The following is a 26,714-nucleotide window of genomic DNA, read 5'->3' as shown; positions in this document are numbered from 1 at the left end:
GCTAAACGGCATGAGCTTTGGGAGGGGTGAGGTTACTGCAGTCTGATTGTTTCTGAGGTGTTGGATTACTGTGATGCTTGGGTTCCTGCATGCAGCTGACACCATTTTATGCTCATTTTGGCGCATAGTTCTTCAAATGTAATCATGAGTTTGGATTAAGTAAACTTTAAACTAGGTTCACTGTAATATTGAAGGCATTGGTTGTCTCCACAGTGTCTGTTATGAAGGAGTGCATATTGCACAATGCTGCACACGGACATGAAGGAGTTGTCTTGTTTACAGCCATGTTTTAAAAACCAATTGTAACTAAAACAATTACACAAGACAAACTTTGAATGTTGGCTTGACACAATAAACAGAAAGCATTGAAGTCTGAAGGTAATTTTCAATGTAAGTCTATAAGGTTTATTTATTTTATATATATATATATATATATATATATATCAAGAAATTTATGTATTAGATATACTGTATATGCAGATATGGATTCAGTGGAAACCTGTTCCCTTTTTTAGGTTATGATCAATTTATTTAGCATTTTAGTTTATTAATTTAGGATTGTATATAAAATAAGTAATAACTTTTCAGTGAAAATCTACAGGGTTTTAGTCATCCATCCATCCAGTAAATAAACCTTCAAACCTTGCTCATTCCATCCATCCATCCATCCATCTAGTAAATACACCTTCATACTTCATACTTCATACTTTTCATTCCATCCACCCATTTTTGTCATCTAAGGATCCATCCATCCATCAATTAGTCTTTTCTAAGGATCCATTCATCCAACAATATGTTCATCTATTGTCATATAAATCCATCCATCCATCAATCCTCATCTAGATCCCTCCCTCCCTCCATCCATCCGTCCATCCTCATCTAGATCCCTCCATCCATCCATCCATCCACAAATCCATCCATCCATCCATCCAGATCCCTTCATCCATCAATCCATTTATCCATCCATCCATCCATCCATCCATCCTCACCTAGATCCTTCCATCCCTCCATCCGTCCATTTGTCCATCCTCATATAGATCCCTCCATCCATCAATCCATTTATCCATCCATCCATCCATCCATCTATCCTCATCTAGATCCCTCCATCCATCCATACTAATCTAGAGTCATCCATCCAGTTTTCCTGATCTGCAATGTACTGTGCTTGCACTGTTTATAAGCAGTGCCTCATCCCCTGACACATTTGAGCCTGAGCATTGTGTGCAGCATGGCATCTCCACAGCATCACTGTTCATCACAGTAAAGTGCAGCCTTATCAAGTGCGCATTTCCAATCATGCTCGAGTCTCATTAAATGCACATGGTAAAGCTGACCTCTCTTTTAACCAAGCTATGTTGTGAGACACACACAGGTAAAGATTGGCCTGTTTAAGATAAGCTCTCCAGCGAAAAATCCATTATTATCTGCAGCTGTTTGCTGTCAACCTGCAAGGTCAACCCTAGATGAGGAATTCAGAAGAGGCTCAGTCTGGCTTGGAGCAAATTTGGTGCACAAGAAGCACTTCTGATCGCAGTAAGGTCAAGTATTCCTTGAGTACTCAATAATTGCTGTTGCATTCTGCATACTAGAGTAACCATAATGGTATAGAGTTATCTCTCCTGAATCCATGGAATTGTATTAATTTGGACTATTTATTTAAAAATGCATCAATAAATAAATCAATAAAAAATGATCAGCAATGATATTCTTCAGCCTAATGTGTAAATACACATGACCCAGTTGTCCAATTTAAGAACAAATATGATTTCAATTTTTCTTATTTATTTATTAGATTTTTTTTAAAAGCCATTATTCTTTGGTGGGACAATTTGATTTTAGAGAGAATTTGATTTGATGTAAACCTTTTTTTGGTCTATTTTTCCAGAAGAGAAAGGTGAGCCTTATAAATGTGCTAAAATTACATTTTAGGATGTCAGTATAGATTATACTGAAACCACTATGTCAGTCTTTGCAAGGAACACATCCATAGATGCATGGTGTGCCCAGTTAACTGATCCATGTTAATGGCACTCAAAACCTCTGTTAATGCTTTAGACATGCTTGGTGAAGAGAGTGAATGGATAATTGCAGTGTGTCTTGCTGGGTCTATGTACATGGTAACCTTGATTAATGTACAGGTCACTAAAGAGATTCTGTCTGGTCATTTGACGCTGATTATACTGGAGAGAACAGTCTGTGATTGCATTATGGAACTCTTGCTGCAGCTGATGTGTATTTATGAAGTGTGTTATACATATAAAGGGCCGTTTTAACCATTTAGCTTACAAACAGTTTTAAATGGCTAGATTAAATTTAAGGGATGAATGCTATTGTGTATAATTTGTGCATATATAAAGCTTACGCTCTTTAATTTCAAAGTCAGCATGAAACATCATTCCAAATCAATTTTACTTCTGTAATATGACATTTCTGAGGGAAATTAAATATTCAATGAGAAAAAAGTAGGGCAGTACAATATTTTATCCTTTGGCAATGAATTAGATTTTGAAAAGTGGTGTTTCATACTAGACTTAGTCTGAAACAACAGCAGCACTCAATTTTTGATGAAATTTTTTGACTGCATCATGAAGGCTGAAGGTCAAGTTCACCCTGAATGTCATCTTAACCTAATCCAGTTATTGAATCTATTGTTATTTTATAGTTCATAATATTGATACAAAATGTGCATTGTTGGGGGGCCTCCAGGAACGAGGTTGGGAACCACTGCTGTATATCACATTAAGGTTACACTAAAGGCTGCAGTATTTAAAACAATAAAATTAAACGCTTTTTGTCTTTTGGTAAGCAAAAGCATGTATTAAAAAGTTTAGGCTCAGTTTGTGATTTCATATAATGCAATGTACATCTATTCATCTGTGCTTATCTCTTTAAAAAAAAAATGTGTTGTTTGTTTGTTGCATCGTTTATTGGTAAAACTCTCTTGACTCCCATGCACAGATCCATGTCTTCATAAGTTATGTTGAAAAAATCTTAGAGCTAATGATAGGTGGCCCCAGACAGATGAGATTGCATTCATTTCAGGGAATTAATCTGAGAATAGGTGGTGGGAAGAGATGAGGTGGACGTGGGTGTCAATAACACAATGGGAGCGAGTAAGTGTCGACTTGTCAGCCAGAAAGAGCTCACGTAAACAAGCAGTAAAATGAATGGCCTTTCTAGATAATGCATTATTGTACACAAATGAGAGACCTTTCTGATGGAAGCTTTTTCTAAATGAAAATGCACGCCGATCTAAATTTAGGCCTGTTCGTGTCTTTAGAAGACATGCAATGTAGCAAACAAGTTGAATTAACTGCTGATTATTTTGAGGTGTTTGTCATATGTCATATGATGCAATTCAAATTTTTCCTTTTTCTTTGCAGTATTATAAGCTCTTGGTTCATAAAGAAGGTCTGTAATATTGCAGACTAAAGTCTCAAATCCAAAGAGATATCTTTATAAAAGTTAAGAGTAAACCACGCCTACCTGAAACACAACTCTTGCATATCGATCTTAACCCTATCAAGTCGATTAACGCGGATACGCGTTTTGAGTCATTTTCTCCTGATAACCCCGAAAAGAACTTAAATTACACTTTTCAGGGTTTTTTCACTAAAAAATGAAAATTATGTCATTAATGACTCACCCTCATGTCCTTCCAAACCCGTAAGACCTACGTTCATCTTCGGAACACAGTTTAAGATATTTTATATTTAGTCCGAGAGCTTTCTGTCCCTCCATTGAAAGTGTGTGCACGGTATACTGTCCATGGTTAGAAAGGTAATAAAAACATCTTCAAAGTAGTCCAAGTGACATCATAGGGTCAGTTAGAATTTTTTGAAACATCGAAAATACATTTTGGTCCAAAAATAGCAAAAATTATGACTTTATTCAGCATTGTCTTCTCTTCCAGGTCTGTTGTGAGCGAGTTCAAAACAAAGCAGTTTAGTGATATCCGGTTTGCGAACGAATCACTCGATGTAACCGGATCTTCTTGAACCAGTTCACCAAATCGAACTGTATCGTTTTAAATGGTTCGCGTCTCCAATACGTATTAATCCACAAATGACTTAAGCTGTTAACTTTTTTAATGTGGCTGACACTCCCTCTGAGTTCAAACAAACCAATATCCCGGAGTAATTCATTTACTCAAACGGTACATTGACTGAACTGCTGTGAAGAGAGAACTAAAGATCCGACCGAGCTTTAGCTGTTGCTGCCCCTAAACTCTGGAACAGTTTACCCCTCATTATCGGGGCCTCTCCATCTCTCTGTGTTTTTAAATCAAATTTAAAAACTATTTTTACACCATTGAATTTAAATGATGCTGTGCACGGTACTTTTAAGTTTTTTGTTTTGTTATATATATATATATATATATATATATATATATATATATATATATATATATATATATATATATATATATATATATGTGACCCGTCACGGAAAACAGTGACACTAGTCGGCAGCACAATTTTCGAGAAAAATCAGAAAGAAGCGTTTTTTTTTTTTTTTGTATTTTTGCAGAATCTGTTAGTAGAGATCACGAAGAAGCTTCTCCGTGTTTTAATTGAAAGCATACATTTTGAGGTTGAAATCGGCTTGTTGTTCGGAGATTCTAGCACGCAATAGGGGCGTGTCATTGTTTGTGTGTATTTCCACACAGGATAATCCGGCTATTGTTTCTTTTGTTATTGCTCGCGCACTCCAAGGGAAGCGTGGCTACTTATTATGCAGCGCTCTGGCTGGCTCTAGCTGATATCAAAATTCAGTGAAGATGGATGCCGAAAGATTAGCGCAGACAAGCTGAACCGTGGCTGTTACACCAAAAATGTTTTGAAGTACTTCTTCGGCAAGCCGGAAGCTTATGAACAAGTGTTCACTGATTCTGAAGATGATCTGAGCGAGGATGAAAGCGGCATAATAAGAATGAATAATATCCCTAATGTACAACTGAGCGAAGATCAAGATGAGGAAGAATGTATCGGACTGGCGTCAGACGAGTTGGACCATAAGATATCAGAGGCTATATTGATAGTAACAATTGATGGGGATAAAGACAGAGAAATGGGGAAAATCCATAACTTTGACTGTAAATGCTACACGAGGAGAAAATAGAACTCTGCATGGGAGACAGTCCTGTAGCCAGAAGCTTTCTCCAGACATTATGTACAACATACGGCTGGATTCTTTAGCTGCGGAAAAAGAATGGCAGGACATGCAAATTATTGGACATTTAGAGGCAAACAGACACACAGTGCAAAGTTCGGAGATGGTTACATCAACAAAGAAGACCCAATAAAGAGAAAGTGTGCCGAACGACTTATTTCATTGGAGGCAACAAGATCTGCAAGAATACTTTTCTGTTTCTTATGGGGTGAGTTTCCATAAACATCAAAGTTTGTCGTTTTGTGTTCATTCTAAGAACATGTACACGTTATCTCTAAATCATTTTTATAAAAGTCAAAAAAAAAATAAATTACTGACATTTACAATGCACATTATCCTTTATTATTAATAGTATGTGGTCCGATTTTTCCCGTTGCATCTGTCGTTGCTATGCAACCATGCAGCTTTACAGGGGGTATGGCTTATCTAAATGAGATGTAAATGAGCCCTATTGTCACTCCCAGCAGGTGAGAACAGGTGAGAACTGCACAATCTTTAGAGGACATTTTGAGCCCTACCCGTCACGGAAACTAGTGACACAAGACATTTTGAGCCCCTATATATATATATATATATATATATATATATATATATACTTGATTTTTTTCTATACAGTTGGGCAATTCCAGCTTTGCAAGGACAGTCTGGCGCTTCTGACTCATATCCTGTAAGTACATTATCATATGTAAAGGATTTGCCACTGATGATTCAAACGCAAGTTTTGAGCAGTGTAGAGTACAGCAGAGCTTGTTATTTGTAATTTCTACGATCACAGATGCTTTTTAAAATTTATGCGTTTCAAAAAGGCGAGGCATAGAGAAGAAACAATAATGTAAAGTATGCGGGAATTTTTATTATCTTTTTTTATATAAGAAAAGAGCACAACAGTGAAACCGAAGGCAATGAGAAAACCAAATGGTTTGTTGAAAGAGCTGTTTGGATAGCAGCTGATGAGCAGATTGTGATGAGAAAGGCTGGAGATAAATGAAAAATTATGTCAGTGCGGGTAAAAAACTGTGAGAATGGGAAGAGTTCAAAAGATCTGGAGCAGCTCTCCCAGCTGTCACCATTGGATTGTACTGTACATCTCCTTTAGACGGAGTGATTTTTTCCATTAATCAGGCTCTTTGTTAAGGGCACGGATCCTCTTAACCTCACACCTGTATTCCCTGAATGTACAGTTTCCTGTGTCTTTCTCACTAAAGCCATGGGATGGGCACACACACACACACACACACACACACACACACATATACACAAACACACACAGAAAAACCACAGTCAGTTGCGTCTTTGTAAACTGTATAAACCCTTGATTCACTTTGGTCTCCTGATAATTCTTTTGTGCTCATCTAGGATTGAAATCCTCAGATATGCGGTGAATATGATCCAGCTTAACTTTCTGAGAAGCTCCCTCTGCTTCAGAATCAATATGAAATTAAGTTTACTGCTGTAAACTGACATATTTATGTGTATTTAAATATCTTTATCCATTTTTTTGCCATTAGTCCAAAAAAAAGAGAGAAAATAGAAAAAATTTTACAAAACATTTTAAAACTGTAATCAATTAATCATCAACAATAAGACCAGAACAATGCATTAAGAAAGCAAATAGTTCGAATGTTGACTTGAAGCATCACAAAATGACACAGAGATTTCCATCAAATTACTTTAGTATATTGGTTCATTTGCTTTTAAAAATTGCAGCTATCAGATATGATAGGTTAGACAGCGAGGTTGACTGATGGCAATTTGGCTAATTATGTCATAAAAAAAGTTACATTATAAAGTTGCTTAAACCCACCGACCTGTGTCTTTCAGATTATGTTTAGTGTTTATTACATTACTAGCCCAGATGATTGAAGAAAGGTGAATGGTGGGTGGTAATAAGTGACAGTGAGAGTAGGGTTTAATGGTGATTGAAAGGCTAAAGCAGGACGGGGAGAGGAAGAGAAAGATAACTTGATTTACAGTTAGCCAAATGCTTGCCTTTTTTCTGCAAACAGACATTGAGCATCACCGAGGACGGTAGCACATTATTTAATTGCAGAATTTAGCCTTTGTTACGGTATTCCCAAAGACTCAATGAGGCTTTTATTCCTCCGTAATAAACCATAAAATGCTGATGTGTTGTAGAGTTTTGCCAGTATCTGGAGGCTGTGATGTTCTCAAGCTCACAACTTTTGAATAAACACATGAAAAAAAAAATAATAATATATATATATACACATTTGCCTGCTGTTGTATAGTAAATGTCAATCCATCAACTCTTCTGCTTGGAATAAAACATTTTTATGCTTGCAAAAATTTTATATCATTTAAATAAGATATCAATTTGGTCTCCACATTTAAAATTCCCTGTCTTAGGTTATAAGAGACTTCACTCTTCTGAAATACCAACCCTTGCACAAACAAAAATCAGTTTGCATATCGATAGATAGATAAAGTTAATGGTCATGGCAAAGAAACAATACAAAGTCCCAAGTGCAGTTTATGCCTGGCTAAGAAGCCTAAATAAATGCAAGCATTGTTCTTTCTGCTCTTTTTTATTATCATTTTGTTTATTCCTTTGACACCATGCTGATCCCCCCACCCTCTCTCTGTCACAAAGAAGTAAACAAATGTTAGGAGAGTCTTGCATTTATTAATCCAAAACAGACAAAAGCCAGTCCCTGGTTCAAGGTAAAAACAAAGCAATCCAAAAGAAAAGCTTTCATTTATTTCTTCTTACCTCCAAACCCAAGCCATGATCTGCTACAGTCTCATAACTCATTGAATGTGCATTGCCACATTACAGTGTCCGTTTATTTATTTTGCATAATGCTAATTATTTTTGCTATTATTTTGGCTCATTTTCCTGATTAAGATGTCTTACTCAAACCGCTCTGAGAAGTACAGGTAAGCAAAGCAGATCGCCGCAAAGGTGGAGAAGTGTTCATTCTGTGCCACGAGTCATGTTTGCTAACGTCTTGCGACCTTGAGCATTCCATTGTCACATTTACTTTCTAATTAAAAAAATTTGCAGAAAGTGAATAAAATCCTGACAGTAGTTCAAAATAAAAAGTTAAACAAATGTCAATTTGTAATTTACTTCTACTTGCAGTGACATATACTGTAGGATATTAAGGTGATTTGCTCTATTAAAACTGGTTAAGGGGTGGAGGGCACAAGTTCATACTTCATTAGAGGGTAAATCATCTTTAAATGTTAGATAAAGCGAGGTGTTCAAATTATGCTCGGCTAGTCAGGGGACGAAGCCATCTGTTTTAAGATGAATTTGGCACAAAATGAAGGCCTAATCACTACTAAGAAGGAACTTCACTCTGGGAGATTTGTTTAGTCTCTTCCTCTCCACATGTCTGGATGTATTTGGAAAAAAATTTAGCCGACAGTGACACAGAGGCAAGGTCCATCAGCGACCTTGCCTCTGTATTTCATGAGCTGTATGCGATGTTCTTTGGAAAGATACAGCACTTTTCTGCATGAAAATTTGATTCCAGCTTCATGTTGTGTTATGTTGTTATGACTGCATATTTGGGAATACACAGCTGAATATGAATGGATTGTTATTGTGATTAAAGATCACTGTAAGTGCGAACATGTCTTCCCTCAAAATGTGTGCATCATGCTAAAAGCCAATTTTTACCTGATGACAGATCCATGTACATGCAATACAATAGAAAAATTACATTATTTGACCTGCCAGCTGCTCCATAATTAGAATTAATGGCAAAGTTTCCCTGTCTGTATTGATGTTGTAGCTTCCAGTATGTGATATATATATATATATATATATATATATATATATATACAACTATAATAACACATTTTTTTTTATAAAACTACTTATACATTTGTATTATATATATATATATATATATATATATATATATATATATATATTAGGGGTGTAACGGTACGCAAAATTCACGGTTCGGTACATACGAGTCCTTTATCAGTAGGCTTTATATTTATGCTCAACATGAAGTATAGATATTGTTGTCGTGAAGACAAGATCCTGGTCTGTCGGCGGCCTCCCTCTATGTCACCTACAAAAGGAGCAGCATGCCAACGCCGCGTCAGGCACGGTTCTGGTGTGTAAAGACACAGAAAACGCGAATCAGCCGTCACGCAACTGACACGCAGCAGAAACGCCACGCTCACACCGCGCAGCCAGTGTGTAACCAGTCTTAGAATCCAGCTGCAGGATGGGATTTGAGCTGAACGCGGAGACTTCCGCCACTTAATATGTTCGTTTGGAAACACGAAAATGTACCTATGTTCCGCCTACAAAATATTGCATTCGGTCATTCGGTACACACGTGCACCGTACCGAAAGCCCTGTACCGAAACGGTCCGGTACGAATACACGTACCGTTACACCCCTAATATACAGGTCCTTCTCAAAAAATTAGCATATTGTGATAAAGTTCATTATTTTCCATAATGTAATGATAAAAATTAAACTTTCATATAATTTAGATCCATTGCACACCAACTGAAATATTTCAGGTCTTTTATTGTTTTAATACTGATGATTTTGGCATACAGCTCATGAAAACCCAAAATTCCTATCTCAAAAAATTTGCATATTTCATCCGACCAATAAAAGAAAAGTGTTTTTAATACAAAAAAAAATCAACCTTCAAATAATTATGTTCAGATATGCACTCAATACTTGGTCGGGAATCCTTTTACAGAAATGACTGCTTCAATGCGGCGTGGCATGGAGGCAATCAGCCTGTGGCACTGCTGAGGTGTTATTGAGGCCCAGGATGCTTCGATAGCAGCCTTAAGCTCATCCAGAGTGTTGGGTCTTGCGTCTCTCAACTTTCTCTTCACAATATCCCAAAGATTCTCTATGGGGTTCAGGTCAGGAGAGTTGGCAGGCCAATTGAGCACAGTAATACCATGGTCAGTAAACCATTTACCAGTCGTTTTGGCACTGTGAGCAGGTGCCAGGTCGTGCTGAAAAACGAAATCTTCATCTCCATAAAGCTTTTCAGCAGATGGAAGCATGAAGTGCTCCAAAATCTCCTGATAACTAGCTGCATTGACCCTGGCCTTGATAAAACACAGTGGACCAACACCAGCAGCTGACATGGCACCCCAGACCATCACTGACTGTGGGTACTTGACACTGGACTTCAGGTATTTTGGCATTTCCTTCTCCCCAGTCTTCCTCCAGACTCTAGCACCTTGATTTCCGAATGACATGCAAAATTCGCTTTTTATCCGAAAAAAGTACTTTGGACCACTGAGCAACAGTCCAGTGCCGCTGTTTCTGGTTCAAAAGTGGCTTGACCTGGGGAATGCGGCACCTGTAGCCCATTTCCTGCACATGCCTGTGCACGGTGGCTCTGGATGTTTCTACTCCAGACTCAGTCCACTGCTTCCACAGGTCCCCCAAGGTCTGGAATCGGTCCTTCTCCACAATCTTCCTCAGGGTCCGGTCACCTCTTCTCGTTGTGCAGCATTTTTTGCCACACTTTTTCCTTCCCACAGACTTCCCACTGAGGTGCCTTGATACAGCACTCTGGGAACAGCCTATTCGTTCAGAAATTTCTTTCTGTGTCTTACCCTCTCGCAGGTCGGCAGTCTTACCCATGATTGCGGTTTTGAGTAATGAACCAGGCTGGGAGTTTTTAAAAGCCTCAGGAATCTTTTGCAGGTGTTTAGAGTTAATTAGTTGATTCAGATGATTAGGTTAATAGCTCGTTTAGAGAACCTTTTCATGATATGCTAATTTTTTGAGATAGGAATTTTGGGTTTTCATGAGCTGTATGCCAAAATCATCAGTATTAAAAGAATAAAAGACCTGAAATATTTCAGTTGGTGTGCAATGGATCTAAAATATATAAAAGTTTAATTTTTATCATTACATTATGGAAAATAATGAACTTTATCACAATATGCAAATTTTTTGAGAAGGACCTGTATATATATATAATATTATGCATGTATTTATTTATTTGTTCTATTTGTTGTATTTTTTATTTTTTTTGCTTGGTTTGCACAATTGCAAGCCAAAATAGTCTGAGTTAGTTCTAATTTTAGATTCTAATTGACCAGGTTTTATGCACATATGTTTGTATGCATGGTTAGTGAATGAGACAAAATTTGTCAATTCTGTCTTCCTGGTCTTACTCAGCTGAGTTTATTTTACTTTTAGACATGATTTCCTTGATGCTTATCAATCACTGTAACAGTTTTTCACATGGGTAGGCTGTCGCTACATATGTTTTCTTACATAACTATCTTGTAAGTCATGGTAAAAAAGCACCTACTGACACATCAATATAATAAAAATATAGTGTCAGATTGCTGACTATGTGCTTTTGGTTTATCTTAACAACCTTAAGAAATTGAGTCTCTGAGATCCTTTAACATGGGGGTTTGGATTAAACAAATTAAAGGAAAGGCCGTCAGAACGGCCATGGCTTTGGCTCGGCAGAGTATGACTTCTGAAAGCTGTTACAGTTATTAAGCAGTGTTGCAATTGAAATGCAATCAGGATCAAAAATAACTTCTTACTTTTCCAACATACTGTGGGTCCGAGCCCATGTACTCCTCAAGCACAAAGAACTGGTTCCACACCCAGCCCCTCTTGACCCTCTGGAATCCTCTGGAACCTCCATTCCTTCCTGCCGCCGATGGCCATGTCTGGCTGTGGGGCCTCTCTTGCCCTGGCCTGCTTTGGAAGGGAGCGCAGGAGCTCTGCTCAAAGAGGAAGCACAGGACCAGCAGCAGGCAGTTCCTCCTCAGCATTGGGCGGTCTGTTACGGTGCTGTTCCCACGTCAAGGTCCAGAGGTAAAATGAGAAGTGAGAGTCAAGAGATCCAGGGCTCCGAGGCTCACGAGCTGGAGTGTGAAGCCAGTGGGGATTGAGGAGAGGTCAAGGGTCTGGTGCTCCACCACTCCCCTTACTGGAGATATTACTCAAGTCAACTGGGTAGTAGATTCATCATCCCCTGCAACTGAAAAAAAAAAAAAAAATAAGTCAGAAACATAAATTCAAATTAGTTTTTTTTTTTTTTACGTACAGTACCTACAATATACATTTTGTGGAACGTCTAGTCATCTAGAGATATCAGTGACCCTGTTTTGACCCCTGTTTAGCATCTGAGAGGATGTTCTGTGAAAGCACAGAAACATAAATGCTTAATACATCCTCTAAAAATGCACTAGGGCTGATGTGGAAAACAGTTTTTCTATTAATAATGCCTGCACATTCATAGCATGTCTATTCTTAGAGAGATGTGGTATTGCAGGGGTCGACAACCTGTGCTATTACTAACTGCATACCGATAAGTCTCTCCCAATATTTGAAATCCTTGCACTGATCTGCTTCACTCCATTATGCACTGCTCCTGTTGTTAGGATGACAAAAAGCTTTATAAGTTACATTTTCAGCCTGGTCTGCCTCAGCAGTCTAACAGTGCTCTTTGATGTCACAATAATTAACATTGCAAAATGACACTTTATGGCCAAAAGGTAGCTGACCACAGGCATAGTATATCGTTGTAGTAAAGTAGTGTGTGTTTAAGCATGGGATGTGAACCTCGAAGGATTTGTACAAGAAGTATGAACTTTTGGCCCATCACGTGTTATTCCTTATGGGTCAGAGATTAGTTTAAGTAGTAATAGTGCTGTGCTGATGCAATCATATAAATAGAGCAATAATTGTTGTCATGACTTTGTATTTTAGATCCTTTTACCAATATTTTTATTTTGTGCATTCATATCATATTCATATGTTCTGCAGATCAATAATTGACAACGTAAGTCATCCAAATAAGCACAAACCAGCAGACTTATCTCAGCGGGGTCAGATACATTTCTGTGAGGTACGAGAGATTGAATTTGATCTATCAGGTCTTGTGTTAGATGCAGTTTCAGTCAGTTTCAAATCTAATTTAGGATGTAATGATGCACTGCAATGCATTGAATTGTGACGTATGTATCATGATGATATCATATCACAAGGTAGTTGTCAATATCCTGATCCTAAAAGTATCATTAGGGAAAATATTGAGACTTATTTTTTGGTAATACATGTCAATATTTCTTTATTACTTTTTACTAATAGCTGATCCTTCTTAAAATGAAAACTGTAAAGAGACAGTAAACTGTGAGACTTGTGTGTTTTTGGATGCTCATTTGATGACTATATACAATTTTTTGTCACTTTCACACCCGCTTAAACTTGTCCTGATGGTAAAGTGGAGCAAACATTTATCTGTGAATAATTATCACATCATATCATGTTAAGAATAACCTTTGTCAATTTGTTAGCAAAAAGCAATTGCATTAAAGTCAACTGCAATTTTACATAGAAGCTGTCACCAGCAGCAGCTTGCAATTATTTCTGGGATCCATCAAGGATTGGAACGAGCTTGTGATTTTCTGAGCATGTCTGGCTAGGAATGTTTTCAACAACGTTTCAGGATCCTGAATTACCATGATTAGATGGTAATTAAATCAATCAATTAGTTTCTTTCTCTGAGAAGGGGACAGAGTGGCCCCCTCATTCAAAAACAAAAACAACAAATAAAGCTTCCAGCAGGGATTTGGCTGACATTAAACCATTTTTGAGATTCACTGGATTACTATGCCTTCAAATTGGTCACTCAAACACTACTTACAAAAATGATTGTGTTAGTAAGACCAGAACAGTAAGTTGGAAGGAAAACGTCTCTAGGTTACGTATGCAACCCTAGTTCCTTGAGGGAACGAGACACTGCGTCGAAAGCGCTTTGGGGAACGCGTTCAGCATACGCGACTCTGAATATCGTGTGTAATCAGTCCAATGGAAGGGCGTGACGTCACCGACGTGGTGACATAAGCGACCAGGAAGCTATAAAAGCACATGCCACGCAGCTGGCGTCAGCTTCGAGTACCAGTAGAGGGCGTGGACCACCCCGCAGCGTTGCAGATGTCCAGCATGGATACACCTGCTAAGAAGGCCTTAGAGGCCGCCATACCCCGAGTAGAGTGAGCCTTGGCTCCCGACAGCGGGGGAAGACCAGAGGACTCATAGGTAACGTTGATAGCCTCGACTATCCAACGACTAATAGTCTGCTTAGAAGCAGGAGAACCCCTCTTGGGGGGACCGTAGCACACAAGCAATTGGTCAGTTTTTCTCCACAGGGCAGCTCTGTGGACGTATGCGTCCAGTGCTCGAACCGGACACATACAATTTAGCTTCGCCTGGTCGGGCTCCCGAAAGGGAGGAGGACAGAAGGCCTGCAGCACTACAGGTCGTGGTGTAACAGAGGGAACCTTGGGAACATATCCCGCTCGAGGGTATATGAACGCTTTAGTCATTCCTGGTGCAAACTCAAGATAAGAAGGGGCCACCGAGAGGGCCTGAAGATCTCCTACTCTCCGCAGAGAGGTAATAGCCAACATAAAAGAGGTTTTAAGTGTGAGATGTCTGTCTGAGATATCTTGAATAGGTTCAAACGGGGGTTTGCACATAGCCTCTAACACCACAACCAAGTCCCACGGGGGAATACGGGACCGTACTGGAGGTCTCAGCCTCAGTGCACCGCGGAGGAAACGTGTAACTAGGGGGTGTCTTCCCAGAGACTGACCGTCGAGAAGGGCGTGGTAGGCCGCAATGGCCGCCACGTAAACCTTCAGAGTAGAGTGGGTCAACCCTGCAGAGAGCCTAGCCTGTAGAAACTCCAGAACTGTACCAACTGGGCAGTTTGCTGGGTCTAGCTGGTGGTCTCTGCACCATGAAGTGAAGAGCTTCCACTTCAGGGCGTACAGTTTCCTCGTAGAGGGAGCTCTGGATTGGAGTAGGGTCTCAACAACCTCAGTTGAGAGACCAGCTGCTACCAGTTGTGCCCCTCTCAGGGGCCACAGCTTCCACAACTCCGGGCGAGGGTGAATTATCGTGCCCTGCGCCTGTGAGAGTAGGTCTGTCCTGATCGGTTTCTCCCACGGAGAGCCGTCGAGGAGCGAGACTAGATCTGAGAACCATACCCGGCCCGGCCAGAACGGGCCTACTAATAACAGACGGACCCCGTCCCGGCGTACTCTCGCCAGAACTCCCGGGAGCAGAGCGATAGGGGGAAATGCGTACAGACGAAGCCTCGGCCAGGTCTGTACCATAGCGTCTAGTCCCAGAGGAGCTGCATGAACTAGAGAGAACCAGAGGGGACATTGTGACGTCTCCTGAGTCGCAAAAAGGTCTACTTGAGCCCTGCCAAACACTCTCCATATCTGATCTACCACCCGTGGGTGAAGTCTCCATTCCCCGGGCCTCGGCCCCTGCCTCGACAGTATGTCTGCTCCCATATTTAACTTCCCAGGAATATATACTGCTCTTAATGAGAGGAGTTTGCTCTGGGACCACACCAGGATCTGGTGCGCCAGCTTGTACAAAGGGCGCGAACGCAGACCTCCCTGGTGGTTGATGTAAGAGACCACTGATGTGTTGTCGGTGCGCACCAACACATGGTGACCTCTCAGGTCTGGGAGGAAGTGCTTCAGTGCACGATAAACTGCTAGCATTTCTAGACAATTGATATGCCATGTTAGATGGCGATCGCTCCACAGACCACGGGCAGGGTGGCCACTCATGACCGCACCCCAGCCGGTGAGGGACGCGTCCGTCGCTAGTGTCACACGGCGACAAGGAGCTCCCAGCACCAGGCCCTGATTCAAGAACCAAGGTTTCTTCCACATGTCTAAGGCACGGAGGCAGCGCCGCGTGACCTTGATAGTGCGAAGCGGATTGCCCCTCGGGGAAAATCCCTTGGTCTTGAGCCACCACTGTAGGGGTCTCATGTACAGCAGGCCAAGAGGTATCACGTTGGACGCAGCTGCCATCAGACCCAACAATCTCTGAAATTGTTTGACAGTGAGTGACTGGCCTTCTCTGACTCTCTTGACTGAGATGAGGATCGACTCGATACGAGCAGGGGACAATCGTGCCTGCATCACGGGTGGAATCCCATACTACGCCTAGATAGGTGGTTCTCTGAACCGGAGAAAGTACACTCTTCTTGGCGTTCAGTCTCAAACCCAGCTCCCCCATATGTGCGAGAACAACATCTCGATGTCGAACCGCAATCTGCTCTGACTGAGCTAAAATCAACCAATCGTCGATATAATTGAGAATGCGGATGCCCTGCATGCGCAGGGGGGCCAGAGCCGCATCTACACACTTCGTGAACGTGCGGGGTGAGAGTGCGAGGCCAAAGGGAAGTACTCGATATTGGTAGGCTTCGCCCCCGAAAGCGAACCTCAGAAACTTCCTGTGTTGTGGAAGGATGGAGATGTGAAAATATGCGTCTTTGAGATCTATCGTGACAAACCAGTCCTCGGACCTGATCTGAGCTACAACATGCTTGATTGTGAGCATTCTGAACTTCAGTCTCATAACTGCACGATTTAAGACCCTCAAGTCTATAATCGGACGCAGCCCCCCATCCTTCTTTGGAACTATGAAATACCGGCTGTAAAATCTGGACTCCCTGTCCTGAGGAGGGACCACCTCGATGGCCCCCTTCTCTAATAGGGTTTTCACTTCCTGTTCCATAACCAGACCCTGCATGGGGCCCACTATCGTGTGAACGACCCCGTTGAATATAGGCGGCACGGAGCCGAACTGAATGCGGTAGCCTTTTTCTACTATATGCAGGACCCAACGAGATACATTTGGCAGTAGTTTCCACGCTGCTAAATAATCTACTAAGGGAATCAGTCTCTCGAGACTGACCTCTGGAGTAAGAGACCCCCGCAGGTGCGGCGAGCGTTCCAGCCCCGCTACGCGCACGGGAGGAGGATACTGAGAACGATGCTCGCCCGGGGCCGCTGCGCCCTGGAGCACTGGCAGGGCTGGCAGAACGACCCCTAGAGGGCACTGAGGTGGGACGGGCACCGTGGACTGCGGTGTGTACCGTTCTACCCCAGCGGGGGCTGCCCTCTGAAACCCCGGGCCATTGGCGTCAGGGTTTCTTGGCCGAGGACTTCTTAGCTTCGATAACCGCCCTTAGATCTAATTTGGGCTTAGAAGACCTCGGCCTAGAGCGTCGCTAAAACTCTCGTTCCCGACGCGGAGGAGCACGAGAGTCGACGCTCTGTTTCTGGGCCTCGCGGTGTGAGGAGCTAGGATGCGGCTGGGGCATCTCCTTCCCAGATGCCCCGAGGGAGCGATGAGGGAGGAACTTATGGAACACCGCCGCCTGTTTGTGGGCCTCCTGGAACATGTCGACGACAGAATTAACTGCGTCGCTGAACAGGCCAGTCGGCTGGATCGGGGCGTCCATGAGGCAGACCCTGTCCCGTTCTTTCATATCGGACAGGGTCAACCATAAGTGCCTCTCCGCGGCCACCATAGCTGCCATGGACCGCCCAATCGCTCGGGCGGTCTCCTTGGTGGCGCGGAGGGAGAGATCAGCGGTCCTTCTTAACTCAGAGATATCATGGGACTTGATCTCCTCTCCCTCGTCTAGCTCCTTAAGCAGGTCGGCCTGGTACGCCTGTAACACCACCATGGTGTGCAGACACGCACCCGTCTGACCTGCAGCCGCATACCCTTTGCCCACCAAAGTCGAAGTTGTTCTTAGTGGCTTTGAGGGCAATGCCGGGGCCTTTAGAGACGATGCGCGCCAGGGGACAGATTGCTCGCAAGCGTCTGTTCCACCCGGGGGATCGCTCTATAACCGTGCTCTCCCATCCCCACTACATTTCCGTAGTAATCAGACGAGGGGATGTAGAGGCGGGCCGAGAATGGACGTTTCCACAACCTGGCGATCTCATCATGCAGGTCGGGAAAGAATGGAAGGCCCCGGCTGGGAGGTGGCTGACTCGCGCGCAGGAAGCGTTCATCCAGCTTGCTTCTCTGCAGCTCAGTAGACTTTTCGGTGGGCCAATCGATACTTAATTTGGCCACCGCGCGAGTAACCACCTCTAAGAGCTCCTCATACTGTAGCGAGTGGGGTGGCGAATCCCTATCGAGCGACTCCACATCGACCTCCTCGGAGGAAGAGAGGCGGAGCGTCGATCCCTCACCCTGAGTGGAAGGAACCGCTGTGCGTGCTTCCGACTCTAGGGATTGGGTGCCGGATCTGGCAGAAGTGGAAGGAGATAGGGACTGGCCCGTCTCCATTCCCTCCACCAGATCGACTTGCGAACCCCACGAGTGCAGCCGCCGTTCTGCCTCGGCAGAAGCGGGACCAGCACCGCGGGGAACGCTGGCGAAGGCCCCCTCCTCAAAGAGGGCCCTCCAGGAACGAAGCAGCCGCACCGACATTCGCTCACAGTGCGGGCAGTCGGCCGACTCAGCGTGCTTCGAACCCAGGCAAACCACGCACAGGTTGTGTGTATCCCCACCCGTTATGTATCTCGGGCAGGGAGGAACACACAGCCTATAACGCGATTTGGAATCGCCATCTGAGTGCTTAACTTTCGCCTTGCTTTTTGCCATGTCTAGGAGCTCTTTTAACTGGACAGACAACAGTAAATAAGACTCACAAGACGGACAAATGAGATTCACACACAGAGCGCTTGCTGAAAGACGCGAAGCTGACGCCAGCTGCGTGGCACGTGCTTTTATAGCTTCCTGGTCGCTTACGTCACCACGTCGGTGACGTCACGCCCTTCCATTGGACTGATTACACACGATATTCAGAGTCGCGTACGCTGAACGCGTTCCCCAAAGCGCTTTCGACGCAGCTCGAGTTCCTGAAGAGGAACTACGATGGAGTCCAAACGCCTGAGACCAAATTGAATTATGAACAACAATACCAAAAAAATTTATACAAATAAATAATAATTATATATATATATATATATATATATATATATATATATATATATATATATATATATATATATATATATATATATATATATTTCTCTCTCTCAAATATTTATTTACTCTCCCCAATATTGTAAAAGATTATTAGAATAAAATAATAATAATAATAATAATTTGTCATTTATTCCTGTTATGGCAAATCTGAATTTTCAGCAGTCATTACTCCAGTCTTTAGAGTCACAGGATCCCTCATAAATAATTCTAAAATGCTGATATTAACATTTCTTATTATCAAAACTGCAACTCAAAACACAAAACGTAATATACCTGTGTATTTTATTTATTTATTAATTATATATATATATATATATATATATATATATATATATATATATATATATAATTAATGGCAGCCAAATGGCAGTGTATATTATTACTTTCCAGTTTTAATTCAGTTTTTATTTTATTTTATTTAGTTATATATTATTTTATGTAATTTATTATACTGTATATTAACTTTATTAAAATCAATGTTGTTAATGTATTGTCCATTGTTCAAGATTCAAAATGCAATTTAATGGATCTTATTGTACAACCCGAATTCCGGAAAAGTTGGGACGTTTTTTAAATTTTAATAAAATGAAAACTAAAAGACTTTCAAATCACATGAGCCAATATTTTATTCACAATAGAACATAGATAACATAGCAAATGTTTAAACTGAGAAAGTTTACAATTTTATGCACAAAATGAGCTCATTTCAATTTTGATTTCTGCTACAGGTCTCAAAATAGTTGGGACGGGGCATGTTTACCATGGTGTAGCATCTCCTTTTCTTTTCAAAACAGTTTGAAGACGTCTGGGCATTGAGGCTATGAGTTGCTGGAGTTTTGCTGTTGGAATTTGGTCCCATTCTTGCCTTATATAGATTTCCAGCTGCTGAAGAGTTCGTGGTCGTCTTTGACGTATTTTTCGTTTAATGATGCGCCAAATGTTCTCTATAGGTGAAAGATCTGGGGTCTCATTTATAAAACTATGCGTAGGATCTTTACTAAAAGTTTACGTGCGCCCAAAAGCCAAAAATGGCGTACGCCAAAAAATATTCCGATTTATAAAACCGTGCGTACGCACACCTGTAAGCAATGTTCCCTTTATAAATCACAGATCACCCGCAGATGTGCGTACGTGAACCACCCTCATATCCCGCCCTGTACACGCCCATTTTTAACCATAAATAGTCAATGCAAATCACCTCATGATTGCTGATCAGCATGTAAATGAGAGTGGAATCCCATATATACCTGGAAAACTGGCATGCGACCCGCCAATTAATTAATCCAAGAAAGTGAAAACGTGCATTTCTGTTAGCCTAATTTTAATAATGGCGACAGGTGAGAAAAGAGGAAAAAAACGTAATTTCTCAGATACTGAGATTGAAACACTTGTAGGGGAGGTGGAGGCTCGGAAAACTGTGTTATTTGGTGGCCACAGCAGTGGGGTCACTAATAAAAAGAAGCAGTGCGAGTGGCAAAATATTGCTTCTGCCGTCAATTGTGTCAGTGGGACAGAACGGACAGTTGCAGAATTAAAGAAAAAATGGTCCGACCTGAAGGTATACAAATTTTTTTTTTACCAACATATTACATTTGTGTTTTATTAGGCTATATACCTATATAAATAGCAATATTGATTTTCAAAAAGTTTTATTTACATGTGCTTACAGTATGCAAAATATGTGAAATAAAGATTCTCATTCATTCAAGGTGGAGGCAAAGAGAAAACTGTCCTCCCACCGCCAGAGCGTGGCTGCAACTGGTGGGGGCCCATGTACAGCTGATCTCACATCAGTGGACAGCAAAATCGCGGCTATAATTGGGGAGGTCAGCGTGTGTGGTATTGTGTCGGAAAAGGAGGGAGACACTGACGTGACTGAAACCACAGAGGAGCAAGGTTAAACCGATTTTTAATCATTAACGCTGTACATTTGAGTGTGTGGGGTGATAAATGGATAAATGTTGCCAATTGTTTGTCCTCCAGTCCTTCCGGAGTCTGAAGCTGTAAATGAACAGGAGGTTCAGGGTGAGGGGTTCTCAGATGCAGATGCACAGCGTCCGGCTCAAAGCAGTGCCCCTTCTGCGTCTGGCACGTCCAAAAGTGGTCGGGTACTCACTGACGCAGTCCTGCAGTTACAGCGAGAGACAATAAACGCTGTCAACAGGGTTGCAGATGAGCTACGGCAGATGAGAGAAGTGATGCAAGAAATTGCACAATCATTAAAAGATGCAGTTAAAACATGAACCTTGAGTTTTGTCTCTCTTTACAAACGCCGCATGACATCCTCACGGATTCTTGCACCTCGTTGATATCCCTCTTGTCGGCCAGGGGGCTGTGGCTCGGGGTCGTAATGCTGGGGTAGAGGGAGATCAGGAGGGAGAGGAATACCGTTTCTCAGTGCTATATTGTGCAAAACACCACACGCCCTGACAATCTTGCACACTTTTGCTGGATGGTATAAAAGTCTGCCACCCGAGGCATCCAGAGCACGCCATCTGCATTTCAGGATGCCGATGGCACGCTCCACAACTGCGCGGGCACGAGAGTGGACCTCGTTATAATGAGTTTCCTCTGCGCTCTGCGGGTTTAAAAATGGGGTGAGGAGCCAGCGTCTCAGGGGGTAGCCACTGTCGCCTGCAGGTTATAATTATATTAAAAACAAAATTGTTACAGTTTCTACTTTTTAATATTGTTAAACTCACCAAGAAGCCAGCCATCACGTACTGCGCCTGCATTTAGTCTGTTCCCTACACTGCTATGTGTCAAGATAAAGGAATCATGTGTTGAACCAGGCCAGCGTGCCACAATGTTTGTGAGGGTCATGTTGGAGTCACATATGATTTGCACATTAATAGAATGCACATGCTTTCTATTAACATAAGCAAATTCATTTTCAGATGGTGCCCTTATAGCAACATGAGTGCATTCAATTGCGCCGATTACATTTGGGAAACCAGACATTGCTGCAAATTGCGTTTTAATTTCGGCCTGTTCTCGCACAGTGTAGGGGAACCTGATGTATCGACTAACCATATTAAGTATACCATTTAAAACGACAGATATTATGGCACTCAGGGACGGCTGTGATATACCAGACCTATAGGGTGAGATGATAGATTCCAATAGAATTATTTCATATACAAAAAGGTCTTAGAGACAAATTTGAGGATTACTTATAGTTTTTTTATATTATTAATTTACCTGTCTGCCAATTCCCGCTGGAAACAGCCGGTTGCCAAGAACCCCAGAGTGGTGAGGACTTGTATTTGGACTGGGATGGCATGGTTCCGGCGTGTTGCCCTCTCTAATACTGGACCCAATTCAGCACATAGATCCAAGAGCACAGCTCTAGGGAATCTAAATCGGCTTATTAGCCAGTCATCATCATGGGCCAGGAAATCATCATGGTCCCTGAAAACTCGTTCTCTCCTTATTCTGCCATTAGCGTAATCCTCCAACAGTGCCAGGAGTGCCATCATGAAGCATTACATACCCGGGTCACCGGAGAATTTATATGTTTCTAGCAAATAGACTGATCGTTAACACCTTGACAAAATCACTTAATTAATTTGTGGGCGAAAATTTAAGACGAAAATGTTATAGTGAACACATGCTTCTTGACGGTTTTGTAATGAACACCGTAATAGTTAGGACCGATGATGAGTAGCGATTGTGCTTCATGACTGTATTTGCAGACTTTGACATTTTATGATATAGGCTATGTACATTAAGGAAAATATTTCCTTTTTACACTGTGTTCTGCAGTTCTCTAATAAAAGGGTATTTCATGCTATTCTGTAGGCTATCACATGTATCGCGCCATGTCCTCCTGTGCTCCCGTTGTGGACAATGTGACTGTAAGGCAGCGCTGATTATTATTTTATTTTACTTTTAATACATTTTGAATTACGTTTGGATTTTACTAGATGTATATAGCCTAAAACAATCGGCACAAATAACACTGTTGGATTTAATCTTCATGATAATGTGGATATAACGTATGAAATGGAGTGAAAATTAAATGTCATTCATTCTTATAATCGTTCTTCTCACATTTATTTTCTACAATCTAACTTCAGTTCACGACCTCACCATCGGTGTCGCCAATTCCCTTTGTCTCCAGAATGTGCGTACGCACGGCTCAAAGTTTGCTTAAAGGTGCGCACATTCTCCCGTCAAGTTTGTTTTTTATAGATCACAACCTTTGCGTGGGAACTGGCGTACGTACGTTTCCAGCCCCGTTTTGTGCGTACGCACGCTTTATAAATGAGGCCCCTGGACTGCAGGCAGGCCAGGTTAGCACCCGGACTCTTCTACGACGAAGCCATGCTGTTGTTATAGCTGCAGTATGTGGTTTTGCATTGTCCTGCTGAAATAAACAAGGCCTTCCCTGAAATAGACGTTGTTTGGAGGGAAGCATATGTTGCTCTAAAACCTTAATATACCTTTAAGCATTCACAGAGCCTTCCAAAACATGCAAGCTGCCCATACCGTATGCACTTATGCACCCCCATACCATCAGAGATGCTGGCTTTTGAACTGAACGCTGATAACATGCTGGAAGGTCTCCCTCCTCTTTAGCCCGGAGGACACGGCGTCCGTGATTTCCAACAAGAATGTCAAATTTGGACTCGTCTGACCATAAAACACTATTCCACTTTGAAATAGTCCATTTTAAATGAGCCTTGGCCCACAGGACACGACGGCGCTTCTGGACAATGTTCACATATGGCTTCCTTTTTGAATGATAGAGCTTTAGTTGGCATCTGCTGATGGCACGGCGGATTGTGTTTACCGACAGTGGTTTCTGAAAGTATTCCTGGGCCCATTTAGTAATGTCATTGACACAATCATGCCGATGAGTGATGCAGTGTCGTCTGAGAGCCCGAAGACCACGGGCATCCAATAAAGGTCTCCAGCCTTGTCCCTTACGCACAGAGATTTCTCCAGTTTCTCTGAATCTTTTGATGATGTTATGCACTGTAGATGATGAGATTTGCAAAGCCTTTGCAATTTGACGTTGAGGAACATTGTTTTTAAAGTTTTCCACAATTTTTTTACGCAGTCTTTCACAGATTGGAGAGCCTCTGCCCATCTTTACTTCTGAGAGACTCTGCTTCTCTAAGACAAAGCTTTTATAGCTAATCATGTTACAGACCTGATATAAATTAACTTAATTAATCACTAGATGTTCTCCCAGCTGAATCTTTTCAAAACTGCTTGCTTTTTTAGCCATTTGTTGCCCCCGTGCCAACTTTTTTGAGACCTGTAGCAGGCATTAAATTTTAAATGAGCTAATTAAGTGGATAAAAGTGTAAAATTTCTCAGTTTAAACATTTGCTACGTTATCTATGTTCTATTGTGAATAAAATATTGGCTCATGTGATTTGAAATTCCTTTAGTTTTCATTTTATTAAAATTTAAAAAACGTCCCAACTTTTCCGGAATTCGGGTTGTACATTGTTTTCACATTGTTACTTTTACATTTTTATATTGTCCTTTTGTTTTTTGTTTTGTTTTGTTTTTTGGGCTCCATTGTAATTATAAAATATATTTGTTGAGCCTTTGATCTTTGTAAATGTCAAATGGCTGGAAGAGGCACATAAGAGACAGCCACCCTCATGCAAATGAGGCGCTAGGATGATATATTTGTCTGGTGCATGAATATGAATATGAAAACAGCATTTATGTTTGATGCTGAAGCAACAGTGTTGGAGTAACCTCCTGATGCGATGCTGTAACAGAGGTACTGTACCTGTGCTCACCAACTCATCAATCCTGTGAATCCAGTTCAGATCATACTTTTCAACTTTTCAGTTTTCCAGCTCTCACAACACCTGATTAGTCCCGATGCCAACCCAATAATTCTCTGATATGCCCCAATGCATCTCGCCTCTCCTGTGTGGTTCATTGGCTGTGGGACTGATAGCTAGCTGTTTGTGTGCAGGTCAATGTGCTTATCAGTTTGCCAGCGCTGAACTCCACCTGCTACCACCCAGTGGTGGTTTGGCAGCATTCAAGTGTAAACAGTTAGCTGGCCTTGCCAGGTTTCTCGGTTCACAATAGATCTAGAGGTGCTGGCACAACAAGAACGGTCGGAGGAGGCCAAAAGGAGGAGTAGCTCTTCAAGCCATCCAGACTTTATACTCCTGCAGGGGAGGTGTCGATGAGAAAGCAGTTGACATCCCTGGATGCTCTCAGCCGAAACAGCCTTTTTTTCAAAGCCAAATAAAATCAAAGAGACCCTTCAAACTGGTGGAATTTAACCTGCCTGTTCTAATCAACAAGCAAATGTGAAAAGCTAAAATGATTCAGAGCCATAAATTTAAGCGACGGTTATAAAAAAATCAGCAGTAAATCCAGGCTCTTAACATGCAGGTTCTATCTGAGTTGTCCCCATTGAAATGTGCCTTGCTAAATCATATTATATAGGATATTTATATCTAATGTACTACTGACTGTATGGCGAGTATTTGCTATGAGGAAAGAAATCAGAAGAATGTGCTTTGTGTCTTATCTTTATTGAAATACATGAAACAACAACAGTCGGCTTTATATCTCTGCACATCAAAATTAATATTTTAGTAGTGTTTTAACCTACATTTATTTCATTGTTTTTTATAAATATATAATATTTTGCATTTATTATTATTATTTATTTACAAGTATTTAAAATATTTAAATAGTACTGTATATATATATATATATATAGTATACAGTAGTATACAGTACAGACCAAAAGTTTGGACACACCTTCTCATTCAAAGAGTTTTCTTTATTTTCATGATTATGAAAATTGTAGAGTCACACTGAAGGCATCAAGGGCTATTTGACCAAGAAGGAGAGTGATGGGTGCTGCTCCAGATGACCTGGCCTCCACAGTCACCGGACCTGAACCCAATCGAGATGGTTTAGGGGTGAGCTGGACCGCAGAGTAAAGGCAAAAGGGCCAACAAGTGCTAAGCATCTCTCGGGGAACTCCTTCAAGACTGTTGCAAGACCATTTCAGGTGACTACCTCTTGAAGCTCATCAAGAGAATGCCAAGAGTGTGCAAAGCAGTAATCAAAGCAAAAGGTGGCTACTTTGAAGAACCTAGAATATGACATATTTTCAGTTTTTCACACTTTTTTGTTATGTATATAATTCCATATATAATTACACGTGTTAATTCATAGTTTTGATGCCTTCAGTGTGAATCTACAATTTTCATAGTCATGAAAATAACGAAAACTCTTTGAATGAGAAGGTGTGTCCAAACTTTGGGTCTGTACTGTATATATTTTTTTTGTATTCATAAGTCTCTTATACCCAATTTTATACCAAAATCAAGATTTTTTATGATAAAACTTTAAATACTATAGTAAATATTATAGTATATGTGACCCTGGACCACAAAACCAATCATAAGGGTCAATTGTTCGATGGAAAGAAAAGATTTAGGAAAGACAGAAACTTGGGTCACCTGAAGTGATTTAGCATCATATGTCGGACCCCTGCCCACAAAGCTATAGCTCCTTCATACTTTTTCAAAATGAGAACATTTGATCAACTGTAACAGGCAAGTTCACTTTGCAGATAAACGTGTGGTGACTGTATAGTTTGATTGATTCTAACATGTCCCTACAATGTTAAAGGCAAGCCTACGCCCTTGATTCCACTGCATGGAGAATGGCTTATGTCAACACTTTCGAAACCTCTGTCACTTCAGCA

At 41.4% G+C, this 26,714-nt stretch overlaps 1 protein-coding gene across 1 annotated transcript in view; it reads right to left on the bottom strand.

The window, feature by feature from the left end:
• The window catches only part of LOC132121680 (cadherin-12-like), a 388,852-nt gene that overhangs the window by 55,813 nt on the left and 306,325 nt on the right, over window positions 1-26,714 (bottom strand). Inside the window, exon 2 of the mRNA XM_059531344.1 lies at window positions 11,707-12,149. Within this exon, the coding sequence (XP_059387327.1) occupies window positions 11,707-11,940 (234 nt within the window). The 5' untranslated portion in view covers window positions 11,941-12,149. The remainder of the gene's footprint in view (window positions 1-11,706; window positions 12,150-26,714) is intronic.

Source organism: Carassius carassius, chromosome 39 (genome assembly GCF_963082965.1).
Source record: "Carassius carassius chromosome 39, fCarCar2.1, whole genome shotgun sequence".
NCBI lineage: Eukaryota > Metazoa > Chordata > Actinopteri > Cypriniformes > Cyprinidae > Carassius > Carassius carassius.
Note: the sequence above shows the minus strand (reverse complement) of the source record. Positions and strands in the feature narration are given on the sequence as shown.